This window comes from Mus musculus, chromosome 7, assembly GCF_000001635.26.
Source record: "Mus musculus strain C57BL/6J chromosome 7, GRCm38.p6 C57BL/6J".
NCBI classification, from domain to species: Eukaryota; Metazoa; Chordata; class Mammalia; order Rodentia; family Muridae; genus Mus; species Mus musculus.
In genome coordinates, this window is record NC_000073.6 from 123,272,822 (window position 1) to 123,286,470 (window position 13,649).

Genomic DNA, 13,649 nt, shown 5'->3' on the forward strand with positions numbered 1-13,649 from the left:
TACTTCTCTGAATATTCCTGGTTCATGTTTGGTTAAACTACCAAATATGGAAGGCCAACTGCACCTCCCAGAAGAACACGAGTGCGTATCTCAGCTCATGGACACATGTGGCTGATCCTCTTCTTCCTCTTAGGGAGAGCCGGTTCCCCTGTGACCTTCCTTTGCTGCGCTCTTTCTAGATGGTGTGTCTCCCAGGCATTCCAAGGTGGTGAGGGCTATCCTGTGGCTCTGTGGGATGGAAAAGAACAAAGAGGAGCCCCCAAGCAAAGCGGAACCTGTCATAGTTTCCTTGGAGGAAAATCCCTTGGTGAAAACCCTGCTTGACGTCAACTGCATTGTGTGCATCAGCTGCGCCATCTTCCTTTGGGGATACTTCGCATAACTCAGGGTGAGCCAGGAAACGACAATAAAGCTGTGTCTGTTTACTGTAGAGCTTCAGAGGTGCTGCTGACAAGCCAATCGGCGTTCTCATCCTAGAAGGAGTGGGTGGATGGCCCTGGGGCTTTCCTCACTGTGGTACTCGCTCCTCCTTACAGCCTGTGAGAAGCAGATCTGTGGGCAGTGCCCTGAAACCGCTCCCACTGTGAAAATCAGGGGCTGTGTGGTGGCACGTGCCTATAACCCCAGCCGCTTCTGAATTAGGACTGCAAGTTTGAGGCCATGGCTGCTCGGCCTTTTGACTAAGTTCAAGTGCAAGTTTGAGGCCAGTTTGGGCTACCAGTTTGGGCAAGACTCTGTCACACACACACACACACACACACACACACACACACACACACACATACACACACACACATGGGAAGTGGAGAAAGAGTGAGTGAGAGAGAGAGAGGGAGAGGGAGAGGGAAGGAGAGAAACTAAAGCACAGAGTTGTGGCCCACAGCCCCAATCCCAGTACCTGGGAGGTAGAAGCAGAGGACCAGGAATTCTGGGTCAAGGCCACCTTGCTAGGGCTACTTGAAACCCCGCCTCAAAATACAATAAGAAGAATTAAGACATGAGGACATGAGGGAACTGTGTGCACTTCTCCAGTTCTAGCTTAGTGGCTGAAGAGATGGCTCAGAAACCAGGAGCCCTTGCTGCTTCTGCAGAGGGGGCCTTCCGAGTCCTCCTGTAACTGGGCCATTCTGAGTCAACTCCCAGGTCTCGGAAGGACTCGGAAGCAGGCAGGCAGCAGATTATGTCGCTTCTGCCTCCCAGGAAAAGCAGCCAACTGCCCACCTCTCACTGTCCTTTACTTGATCCAATGTTCATACCAGTTCTCCTAAAGGGGTCTCCCTGATTCCAGTCTCACCTCACCCCAGGTCCGATTTCCTCTACAACGCAGGCTTGCAGAGATCTGAAGTACAGACCTCCTCTAGATCTTCAACTCACTCTCCGTGGTAAAGTTTATAAACTTGTTACCAGCCTCCATGCCCAGCTGCTGACCGTGCCAGCCTCTGACCTCGCTGCTTGCTACCCCCAGTTCTAGCCTCACCACCCCCCCTCCTCAGCACTTTTTTGGTTATTTTTGTTGAGTTAAGGTCTTACTATGACTCACCTGGAACTTGCTTTGTAGACCAGGCTGGCCTTGAACTCAGACAGATGTGCCTGCCTCTGCTTCTCAGGCCTAGACGTTTTTAAAGTTTTTTTTTTTTTTTATGCGTCTGAACGTTTTACCTTGTGTATGTATATGTGAAACCACCTCTTCCACCAAGAACAAAAGGTTGCTGGCCGCCATGTGAGCACGGAGAACACAGCCTGGGTACTCAGGGAGAGCAGCGGGCGCTCTTAACCCAGAACCACCTTCTGCTCCACTCTTACTCCCTGCTGAGTCCATCTTCCCCGACCCCACCCCTCAGCAACACCACCCCGTTGACTCCATTCTATCGCCCACGGTCTTCACCACCTCTTAGATTCCAGCTCTGTTAAATCTGTCTCTCAACCGGCGCTCCACCTCCTTTCCCTAGCGCCACCTCACAGCTCTGCCCGCAGCCATCCCTTCTTTATGGACTGTCCACTTGAGCTCTGAGCTCCCTAAGGTACGGACACCCTCGTGTTCTCTTCCTGCTCCCCACCTAAACACCCGTTTCTCTTGTTCATGTTAGTTCCTCAAAGTGTAAGCAGGGCTATGCCGAAGAGTAACCCACCAACATTTGCCTGCAGGACAAAATGAATTTTAAGTCCCTGGCTTCAATTCTAAGGGTCTTTGCATGAAAAATGTCTCTACATGAAATGCCAAAGTCATATATATATTTTTTCTGTACAAGAATAATTTGTGTACAGAGAGTGAATTCTGATCCAGGCAGAAAGAATGGAAACAAACCTGAGGAGTTGTTCCCCTTATCAAATAACCTTACGTGTGTCGTCTGTGATGACCTTTAACATACTGGTGGATGGGACTGAAGTCAGTGAGCCTTTCTGCCCGGTTCTCTTCCCTTGCATGTCGGCAGAACATGTGACTTGCATGTAACCCACAGAACATGGGTGATGGTCATGGGATGACACTGCAATGTCTTAGGTGTAATGATTAGATTGTATATGACTCTCTTGAGCTGAGAACACAGTTCAGTTGGTAAGGTGCTGAGTTGGAGCCCCAGAACCTGAATAAAAGGCCAGGCTTGAGGTAAACACAATCCTAGTTCTAGGGAGACAAGTAGATTCCTGGGGCTCACTGGCCAGCCAGCCAGTCAGCCTATCCTCTTCAGAGAGCTTCAGGCCCATGAGAGAGACTTTGTCTTAATAAACAAGGAGGACAGCTCGTGAGGAACATGAGAGCTACCTTCTGGTCTTCATGTCCACACTCGCCTGTATACACACAAAACATTACGTAATGAAAAAAGAGCCCTGGGCTGGAGAGACAGCCCAGCAGTTAAGAACACTTGTGCTTGTAGAAGGGCCAGTTTTAGTTTCCAGGACCCACATGGTAGCTCACATCTGTAACTCCAGTTCCAGGGGATGCGATACCCTCTTCTGACCTCTGTGAGCACCAGGCACACACGCAGGCAAACCACTGATAGAATAAATAAAATCTAGATTAAAAAAAAAAGATTAAGACAGTCTCTTAAGTTGACTCACTATGGAGACTTCCTGGCTTGCTTGATGAAGCAGCCACTGAGGGGACATAAGTTAAGGGACTCCTGCAGACTCCAGGAACAGTCACCTCCAAAGGATGGCCAGAATCGGGCAGGGCCTCAGACCTTGTGGCCACAAACACACAGAAATGGAGTTTGACAGCTTGGATCTTCCCTTCCCAGTACAGCCTCCAGATGAAATCACAGCTCCTACCCGACCTTCACTGCAGCCCTAGGAGGTCCTAGCAGAGGCCCTAGCTGAGCTTTCCCCAGCCCCTGACCCACAGAAGCTGTGAGGTGTGTGATCACTTGTCAGAGAACCGTCGCTGGCAGGCATAGGTGTGATGGTCAACTCTGGAGTCATGGGGAGTGGAAGGAGGTGTGTTTGCCTGTGTGGGGTGCACAGGCCATGGCTGCCGGAAGAGAAGCAGTTGGCTTCCTCAGACTAGCGAGTGTGATGAGGCTTTTGGTTGGCTGTAACAGAAACAAACCCGCAAACTTTATGCAAAGGGTCAATAAACAAACAAAATAAAGCAATCTACTGTGAGGACGTAGTGTAGTACAGGAAACACAAAACAGCCTCAAGATAAGTGGAGACTTTTGGCAACCAAGTGTGTGCGCCCCTCCAGCCTTTGCACCCATCTCATAACACAATTATAGATTTCTTTATTCACAGGCTGGTTTTCTCTGGCATGCACAGTGACCGTTGGTTGTCACTTAGAGCTCCTAAGCACTGTGCCAGGAGAGATGCCCCTGCCTCCTGCCTAAGGGGCTCGCAAATGTACAAAGCTGTATAAATCCACACTAGCCAGAGAGGTACAGTCTCTGCAATGTGGACAGTTAATACTGTTTGATTGCACCATGCCAGTTCACTTCTTCTTAGCTCCACCAATGTTACGAAAAAAAGTGGAAGCTACTGGTCTTGAAGCATCTGCTAGTGCAGGCTGTGTCTGAGAGTCCGTGCAGGCTCTAGTGTAAAGGGACAGGATGGATGCTCTACAGCATGGAAGGAAATGTTGAGAACAGACCACACACAAGCAACCAGGGGAAGCTTTGCCTTAAGACATTCCAATGAGCTCACACTGGGAGGTGGAGCCCCAAGAAGAGGGGTCCATTCCCACCAGTTTCAGGGGGCAGATCACGCTAACTACTTCTAACTCTTGAGTGTCCAGAGCGTACAACCCCTTACAATGTGCAGAGCAGCCAGGGGCCAACTCCTCACTGTGTGGGATCAAAAGCAGGTTCCTTTTAGAAGGCTAAGCGGGCAACAGGGGTGGGAAGAGGAATGGCTCTATGATCCTAGTGTTAATGTGTAGCCACAGGGCACTCTGAGCACACAGTCTCAGAGCTTCTGAGAAACAGTGGGAAAGGGAGGGGGACCATTTGAAAGGCAGATTCTAGAAGCATCTTTCTGGAGACCATCATCCTTCCGGATTGCCAGAGATGCCACCATGATGTCAGGCAGGGGAAAACACTCTGACACACGTAGTGTCACAAAGGGACACATGATAAGTCCTTAAAGAGGGAAGGAGAACCAGGTGCCACTCTTGGTTTTGCATCGTGTGAGAGTCATTGTATAATGACTCTGGTACTTAAGCGCTGAGCCACTCAGTGCCACATAAGCCTGGCCCTCAGTGAGGATGGGTGGCAGCTTCAGTTTCGTATTTTTTGACATCGTGGAATCAAAATTTTCATTTCTTCTAAGAACTGGGCAGTCAAAATTTAGACAGGGTCCCACACAAGCAAACAATAAGTGTTGTATATTTTAGCACCATCGACACCAGGCACAAGCCACAGGCAGGAGCAGTGAGTATGAACTCTCATCTCCAGTCCCAGCTCTTCTCTCAGTGACAGTCCTGGCATCAGTGCTCATGCCTAGCTCTCTAGAAAAGGGGTGGAGCTCTAAGTACAACCTGAAACAATCTCTCCACAGCTTGGTTCTGTAGTATAGTGAAAAACAAGGCAAGAGGGAGCCTTCAGCAGACATACATTTTAAACACTTATTTTTTTATAGTGAGAAAGGATGTACCTAATCCTGGAGATACTTGATGCCCCAGAAAAGGGAGGTGGGGCAACAGTCTTTCAGAGGCAGAGGGGAGGGCGGATGGGGTGAAGAACTCTGGAAGGGGGGATAGGAAAGAGGGACATTTGGAATGTAAGTAAATAATTTAATAAAAAAACTAAAATAAATTTTGTGTGTGTGTGTGTGTCTTCTCTTTATTCCTGTATGTGTATCACATGGGTCTTTGGTATTCACAGAGATCAGGACATTGGATCCTCTGGAAATGGAGTTACAGATGGTTGTGAGCCATTATGCAGGTGCTGGGAATTGAACCCAGGTCCTCTGCAAGATGAACAAGTGCTCTTAACCTCTGAGCCTTCTCTTTAGCCCAGACATAAATTTGAAAGGCAGGGAAAATGTTTCCAGGTGCACATCTTCAGTGTAGTTAACAAATAAAGTACTTTAAAGTGCTTTGAAGGTACAGGGAACTCTGAGGGAAGAGATATTTGATCTTGCTTAGATGTACAAATGTGTGTATACATAACAACACATGCACGTAGTGACATATTTTTGGTCTAGTTCGTGAGGCAGTTGCAGCTCAGAGAGGCTTGAGCTCACGATGCTCTCGCCTCAGCCTCCTGAGTGCTGGGATCCCAAGCAGGCAGATCCTGTGCCCAGTCACAATGTCTTCTAAGCCAGAGGAGATCACAGACCTCTAACAATCAAAGTCCCAGGCATCTACCAATGTCAGTGTCTACTTCTCTGTGATCTAGAAAAGCACCCTAGGTAGGGAGGGGGCACAAGGAGAACAGCCGTCTAGACTGACTGCCTCACTTAGGTCCTACGCTGCTCCTCCAAGGGTCTTACTCTTAGACAGGACAGGGGAGCGTTCAGGTTGCTGGAAGTCATAGTTCCCGATGAACACACACACACAGCCCTGAAAGTCACTGGGAGTCAGCTTCTCTGAGTCCAAGTCATTCTCAACAGACTAGAAAGAGATACAAGACTGCAATCTGCAAAGAGGCCTTAACCATGGATGGTCCGTACAGGTCCAGGCAGCTGGTCACAGCTGGGCAGTCTTTCTAAGACATGGCCTCATAGAATGCATGCTGGCCCACAACTCACTATGTAGTTAAGGATGACCTTAAACACCTGGTCCTTCTGCCTGTCACACCACACCTGCTTTGCCACTCCCATTCCCAGAGACTTGCTGTGTATCCCAGGCTGGTCTTGAACTTATAGCCCTCTGCCTCCCAAGTGCTGAAACTACCATGCTAGCATCTCTTTATTGTTTCAAATTCCTATAGACAAACACACAGGCAAGCTCACACATGCACATATATGCACAAACACAAATGTATATATCCCAGAATTTGCCTCTAAGAATTAGCAAGTTTTCATATAAACCACAGAATATATTTAATTCAAATTAAACATGAAACTAGAATAACATTCGCTCTTTATCAAGTAGCAATTATAGTTTTGTTTTGTTTTGTTTTTTTTTTTAAAAAGAACGGTATATTTCTCTCCATATTCTGGCAATCCACAAGGCACGACTTGCATCCATTCTGCTGAGGCGACAGAGCCAGCAGTCGCCAATGCTCGAGGTTCTGGGGGTTGGAGGAGACAGACTATTTAATACAAAATGATTCTGCAGCAAGTCTGAAGGAATGGAAGCTCCTTCTGGTATGTGAGAACCAAAGTCCAAGTAGCAGGAAGTAGGCAACTTGCATAATTAATGTTTTATTAAATAGATAGGTAAGTCTCTTCTTAGTCACAATCAGAGCTGTCTGAGCTGACAGCTCTGGCAACAGCTTCCCATACACCTCTCAGCAGTAATACTCCTGCTGTCGGTATTTCTTTGTCCTGATCATTTTTGGCATGATTTTCATCCTAGATAAAGCAAGCCAACTTCTTTACGACACAGGTCATTCAGCTTTGAGGACTGGCCCTCACCTTCTCCTTGGGCCGTGGGAGTCTAGTCCTTCGTAGTCAGACCTTCCTTCCCCCACTAAAAGCTTCTCACTGTTTGGTCTGCAGAGACAGAGGCTTGCCTGACCCAGTTCCGTTCACTGGGATGGAGGGCCAAAGGCTGACAAGTGGCTTTCTTCACAATGCAGTACTTTCTGTGTCATTGTCTATGTCCAGCAGGATGTGGCCAGGCACTTCTTTGCTTGCCAAGTCTGAATGTATTTCAGGAAAGATGCTGCGAAGTGATTCAGAAACCCTAGAATTGGTGTCTGGACAAAAAACATGAAAAAACATTAGTAAGAGTGAGGTCCAAATGCCACCAATGCACTGAGGAGGAGGCTAGAAGATCCAAGACAGCCCATGCACAAACACAGCCCTTTCCAGAGGTTTCAAGGCCTTGAGACCCTAGTCAGCAGTTGCCTACCACAGCCTACTGAGAATCCAGAGAGACTGGGCAGCCGGAGGGATGTGACCCTTGAAGGATGCTTGCTTTGAGTGAGGGCAATTCTACTCTCACCTAGGCCTCCATTGCACTGAGGGTTCCTAACAGCTTCTATGCTGCTGGGGACGATTGCCCTGGGAAGAACTCTTTTCTGAGGCTGCAGGCATTTACCTCTGGGCGATAAAGCTGTGACCTCAACCTGCACTGAATCAAAGCTTGGATTGAGTTATTCTGAGTTGTAGGGAACTGTTCTCTGCACTGTAGGATACTGGGTAGTCTGGCAGCTTTTACCAACAAAATGCTGGTGGCATACAGCATACTGACCTCCAGAGAGACAACCTGAAATGTCTCCAGGCACTGTTAAGTGTCCCCCGTGGGATACATTCACCTCTTGTGAACAACTTCAGTAGACCCCAAATCTCTAAATACTATTTTTCTAACACTAATACACTGAAATCTATGTCTTCGTGGGTTGATTGAAAATTCCTTCAGTACGATGGAAAATATACAGGCCTTAAGCCCCTCCCCTCCATGCTCACAAGCCCCTCCTCATTCACCACATTCTCTTCTAGACTACCACATGCTCACTGCTGCTCTGCTGCTGAGGATACACTAGTAAACGAGACAGACGAGCCTTGTGGAAACCCATAGGTAAGCCAGGAGACTGGTTTCTTCCCCTTCCTCAGAGCCCCTCCTGGTCTCTCTCCGTATAGTTCTGAGCTGTAAGTTTACCTTTTCCTAGGTCAAGAAACTTGTCCTTGTACCCTAACTAGGGGAAATTTTTAGATTATGGAGGTGCCAAGGAGTTAAAGGGTCCAAGTTCACAGACAATCAAAAGCAGTCTGTATACACAGAACTAAGGACATCTCAGACTTGTGGCTCACACAGGGCAAGGGCATATCTGTCTTGTTCAGTGCTTACAGCCATGACTGGCACAAAGCAGACCCTATAAAGCTGGGTAGTAGATGGACAGATAAACAGTGGGCTAGTGCAAACACCTTGCCAACCCTCCCTTTTCATAGCCTCAGGCAGAGAGGTGGCCATGACTCAAGGCAGCAATGAACAAGAAAATCATCGCAGACTCAGTCTCTGCCCCTATAACCCTACCTACCACAGATGCCACTGCTAGCCCAGGGAGTTCACAAGGACTAAGGGACAGACATGAACATGCTGAGTGAAAATGCCTAGTAACCAGATGTCTACTTGTTGACATCTCTGCTTGTGTGCCAGCTGTCACAGAGGACAAATTGGCTCTTCTTTTCCTAAATCAATCTAGATACATTTTTTTTAATTAATTTCTTTTTTTTAAAGATAGGGCTTCTCTGTGTAGCCCTGGGTATTCTGGAACTTGCTCTGTAGACCAGGCTGGCCTTGAACTCAGATCCGCCTGCTTCTGCCTCCCAAGTGCTGGGATTAAATGTGTCACCACTGCCTCGAATATATATCATTTCTTAATTTGTACTTTTCTGAAATTCTCTACTTATGATGAAAACAATAATACATTTAGGACAAAACCAATGTGGTGAGGTAAAAGGGACATGGCTCTCCTCTGCCTCCTGTCTGTCCAATCTGTCCTCCCCAGTCTCTCTTATTCTCCTAAGAGTAAGAAACTGTTTTGTGACAGCAAACAATGGAGCGTGTGCAGAGTGGTAAGATGGAAAGATAGGCTGCACTGTGTGCAGGGTCAACTTCTGGAAGGACAGCTATGCATCTACTGCAAAATGAAGACACATGCATTCCACAGCGACTGTCAGACCATGTCAGTGAGCTGCTGTACACACTATACCAGCATTAGCTCTACCGTGGAGATCAGGGGCACCACTATATCAAGGTGACATGCCAGCACAGGTCATACACAAAGCAAAGACATGTCTGGACTCTCTGGACTGCACTGTGTTTCCCACCTCCCAGAGGACCATGTGCATCCTCTGTGAGCTCCCAAAGGAGAAGACACTGTCTGAGGAGATAATGGCTGAAGTCGTGAACACCTGGTTCACGGCAATAAGAAAAGTGTCACTCAAGCCTTCTTTTTTCCTCTTTTAATGATTCTACACATCTCCAAGAAGTTCGTATTAAAGATAATTTAAAGATGATAACAAGAAGCGCAGAAAAGAGCATCAGGTAACAGGCCTTGCTTGGCCTCAGACACAGGGAGGACAGTGAGATGGACCTGGGATCCTGACAAATGGAACATTCTTTTTTGGAACAGGCCTCCAAGGGGCAGGACTGGCACTCTATAGAGTTTAAGGTATGGGCTTAGAAGAATTTTCACTCCAATAATTTTGATTATATGCTTCAGGTTGCAACACTTTTCTTCAAAAATGCTATTTTGATGTCAACTTATATAAGCACCAAATCTAAACACACCCTGGAAAGCAACCCAATGCAAAGTAAAGCCCTGAACATCACTGTCACCCACCCAGCCTCTCTCAGGTCTGAAAGCCCCGGATCCCTTAGCAAGTCTGGTCTGTGAACAACAGAGTGACCAGCGGTTCTCAACCTTCCTACTACTGGGACCCTTTAATACAGTCCTTCACTTGTGGTGACCCTCAACCATAAAATTATTTTCATTGCTACTTCATAACTGTAATTCTGCTACTACTATCAACTGTGATGTAAAAATTTGTGGGGTTTTTTGATTTTTTTTGGTGCTGCAATTCACAGGTTGAGAACCACTGCTCTAGCTAAAAAAGACAGGATTCAATCTCACTGAATGTCTGACTTCCGATGAATATGCCATCTACATATGAAACTGCAATTAGAAGCAGAAACCCAGTAAATGTCCAGCTACAAGTAGTAACAGCACAGGTACCTGATGAAACAGTGGGTCTATATTCCTATGTGGGTGATGGCACTGAATGCAACGGAAAAGCCTAATGCTGGGATAAAAGTCACACAGGGCAAGTGAGATCTCGTACTTCCCTGCCTTCAGAAAACAGGGCGAGACAGCCTTTAAAGGCAGGCTAGAAGCAGACTTCTGCAACTAGAAAATAAAGATCTGAATACCTAAGTGGTGCCTGTGACCTCTTGTCTCTCTCTGGGTCCTACAAGGCCTAGTTTGGCATGTAACATGGTAACAGATAACTGTCGTTCGCTCACCCCCTGCTATTATGGGCCGTTAGAGCCTTTCTTATTTCATCTGATTTAATCCCTTTACTCGTTGTGCCTAATGTGGGCCCTTGACACATCAACCAGGTTGTGCCTTCCCCATGCTATAGCACATGCCCTGTCTACTACATCTCAAGCCTGCTAGAAGAGGAAGGAATGCAAATGAAGGAGTACCAAGGCCAGCCCAGTGACCACCTGTTAAAGTCCGTGAGCAATGAGGAGCAGGCATGGACACAGCGAGCTCTCCTTAGTACATGCACTATTAGTAGGGGTGCGGGCAGGCAAGGTTAGGGTGACTTGGTTAGTGGCAGCCATTAGTACACAAATACGATCATAAAGTAGCAAAAATGCTTTGGCCAATCAGTTGCCTTTTCCTTACCATTAATCATTCCAATTTCAGTTCTTACTGAATATGGCAGGTCATACATCTAAATCATTTAATAAAATGTTTAAATTAGAATACTCTTTGCTAAACTTCTACTGCTCTACAGTTACAATGAGAGCCTGACATTTAGGATGGTCCAGAATTCCTCTTCTCCAGAGCTCTGAGACTGAGCTTGGAAGAGGGGAGCGAGCTACCAAGTCAGCTTGGCAGTGTGCCCTGCCCACAAGTGTTCACTCATTCCTAACGCCTGAAGCTTTAAGTTAAATGATGCAAATGGTGAGCTGTTTTCAGGAATCTTTCCAAAGTTTCCCAAGTTAGAGCCACAATAAACGGCTGTGCTGCCTACTTTATCTGAAAATCCGAGGACTCTATCTAAGAAGAGCCACTAACAGCAGGATCCATGCTAGGAGGTTCCTAAATTCCACATGCTGGCCTTCTATACATTTCCAAGTGTGTGTAGGCTGGGGGCCTTAAGATACTTCAGGTTAATGCTACAATATAAAGGAAATTACAGGGACCCTGGATTTCTTGGGCTAAGAAAATTTTTAGCAAAGATTTAAAAAACCAGGTGACACCTTAGATAATTTTTAAATGTAAAATTTCACCTCACTATAAAGTATAGTGACTGATAAATCAATTAAGACAATCTTTTGGCAATAAACACACATGTATGGCAATACTATGGGTGTGGGTGTCCATGGTATTACAAAACAGGAGTATTTCTGGTTTGCAGAGTTCTCTAATCTAGATAAAAGAACTGAGGAAAATTTTGGTGTCCTAAGTATTAAAGTGTTAAAAGGCTCAGCCTTACCTAAGGTTTAGTCACTCAACTAACGGATTAACTACCAGGTCCTGAGGAAAGCGGATGAATGTCTGTGTCCTCCACCATTTCAAGCTTGAACTAAGCTGTGAACACTTACACTATATATCTTATAGAAGGCCAAGGGCACTGAATAAAGCAACTGTACCCCATGGGAGCCTTTTGCTGCCCAATAAATGCCCAAATGTATGTTCAGGTGAGCCTCCATGTGTCTTTTAAAAGCTCATACAGCTTAGGAAAGCAAAATGTAAGCATGCTGGATGCAAAGGGCATAAAGGGACCTCAGGGGAGGATTATCTGGGAAGTTTGGAGGGGCTGAGAGCTTTAGACATCAATTAAGAAGCTCCATGCAGTTACCTTGCACTTAGGATACAAAATTAAAAATTAAAGCACAAAACACAGGGATGCCTAATTTTCTGTGTTGCTGGTGCCCTGGTCCTCTTCTGAGACCAGGATACTGATGAGCCAGTGACAGGCAAATGTACTGAGGAGAGTGGAACACTGGGAGGGGTTTACCCAAAGAAAAAATGGAACAATACAGCATCTTATCTGAGGGCTCCACACTGAGAGCTCATCCTGTGACAGCCATGTCTTAGATTTGGAGCAAATCCAAAGCTCAACATTCTTCTGATGGGACAAAAGGCACAGCTATACGCTGTAGGATGGATGGCTGACTGATGGGACAAAAGGCACAGCTATACGCTGCAGGATGGATGGCTGACTGATGGCCATTCTGAGCACAAAGTCAAAAGCACACACAGGACATGGCTAAGCAGGGGCACTTGCAGCTGCAGGTCAAGCTGCTGGAGTTACAGACCTTAGTTCTGGAAACCTTCCCCACCTGTGAGGGCACCGGGAAGGGCATCTAGTGGGAAACACACAGCAAAGAAACCAATGTGGCTTTGTGCTATTCAAATAAACAGCCTGCTGTCATAGAAACAGTTATTAATTACGGGTAACATACGTTAAACTATGCACTATAGTCCTGGAAAAAAATCATTTTGTAGTTAGTTAACTTATTACTTTGGGTTTAGCATTGGGTTATCATCTGCTGAGAAGTCACTTGTGAGGGCTGGAGAGCCAGAGGAACAGCTCAGTGGCTTCTACTAGCATGCTCCCATATAGGACAACCCACAGCAAGGTTGCAGTAATTAAAAGCAAGCTGCTGATAAGAAATGATGCATAGCCCAGATGACCATTAAAAACACTAAAGAACCCATTATTTTTCAAACTTAATAGAAAGTCTAGTACCCAGGTAGAAACATTCTTCCTTTGATTAAATTATATGATCATGCTTTATAGGACTATCTATTAAAATATCCCACAAGGCAGCTCTACAATGTACAATCAACCTCATGCCTAGGGCAGATCCATGGGAATGATGGGAAAATCTCCGCTCGCTCCCCCTAAGCCATGTGAGGCTAGCACAGTGATATGATCTGCTCAGAAGATCTGCCTTCGCAGAGCATTCGAGTTAGCACAGATGGTGTTTTCTGAAATTCTGCACTTAGTATGTGCATTTTTTACTTTTAAAATAAGTCCAGCGTGGCCTGGAACTTGCTTTGTGGATAAGGCTCCTGTCCCCAGGTATTGGCCACTATGCCCAGCTTTTGAGAAGAACTCCCTGTCCATGCTGTACCATACCTTCCACCTGGACTTAAAGGCATCTGACTCTACAGAATGTAAATGAAGATAGTCTTACACCTAGAAGACTACTACAGGCTTTATGATCTGTGCCAGGGTATTCATCTTTGCTGTCTTGATATAAAAGCAGCCACAAACGGCTCAAAGGGAGCAAGTGTGGCTGTGCTCCCAGCATGTACATGCCTGATCTGGCTTGGTGTTGACTGCCCTCAAGGGAGGCCCAA

The 13,649-nt window shown here is 46.4% G+C and overlaps 2 protein-coding genes across 16 annotated transcripts in view; one reads left to right on the forward strand and one right to left on the reverse strand.

The window, feature by feature from the left end:
* Positions 1 to 1,567, forward strand: part of Slc5a11 (solute carrier family 5 (sodium/glucose cotransporter), member 11) — a 59,795-nt gene extending 58,228 nt beyond the window's left edge. For 4 of the 7 annotated variants that reach the window (XM_011241766.3, XM_011241768.2, XM_006507712.3 and 1 more), the window contains one exon: positions 180 to 432. In XM_011241766.3, coding sequence (XP_011240068.1) covers positions 180 to 382 — 203 coding nt within the window. In that variant the 3' untranslated portion in view covers positions 383 to 432. Of the gene's footprint in view, positions 1 to 179; positions 433 to 1,304 lie in introns of those variants that run through there. The other 3 variants (XM_011241767.3, XR_001785540.2, NM_146198.2) reach the window with 3 other exon arrangements.
* A 4,760-nt stretch (positions 1,568 to 6,327) lies between these two features.
* The window catches only part of Arhgap17 (Rho GTPase activating protein 17), a 90,800-nt gene continuing 83,478 nt past the window's right edge, over positions 6,328 to 13,649 (reverse strand). For 3 of the 9 annotated variants that reach the window (XM_006508201.4, NM_001316713.1, NM_001122643.1), the window contains 2 exons: positions 10,956 to 11,004; positions 6,328 to 7,295 (listed from right to left, as the gene is read on the reverse strand). In XM_006508201.4, the coding sequence (XP_006508264.1) occupies positions 10,997 to 11,004 (8 nt within the window). In that variant the 3' untranslated portion in view covers positions 6,328 to 7,295; positions 10,956 to 10,996. Of the gene's footprint in view, positions 7,296 to 10,955; positions 11,005 to 12,598; positions 12,647 to 13,649 lie in introns of all 9 variants that reach the window. The other 6 variants (XM_030242982.1, NM_001122641.1, NM_144529.2 and 3 more) reach the window with 3 other exon arrangements.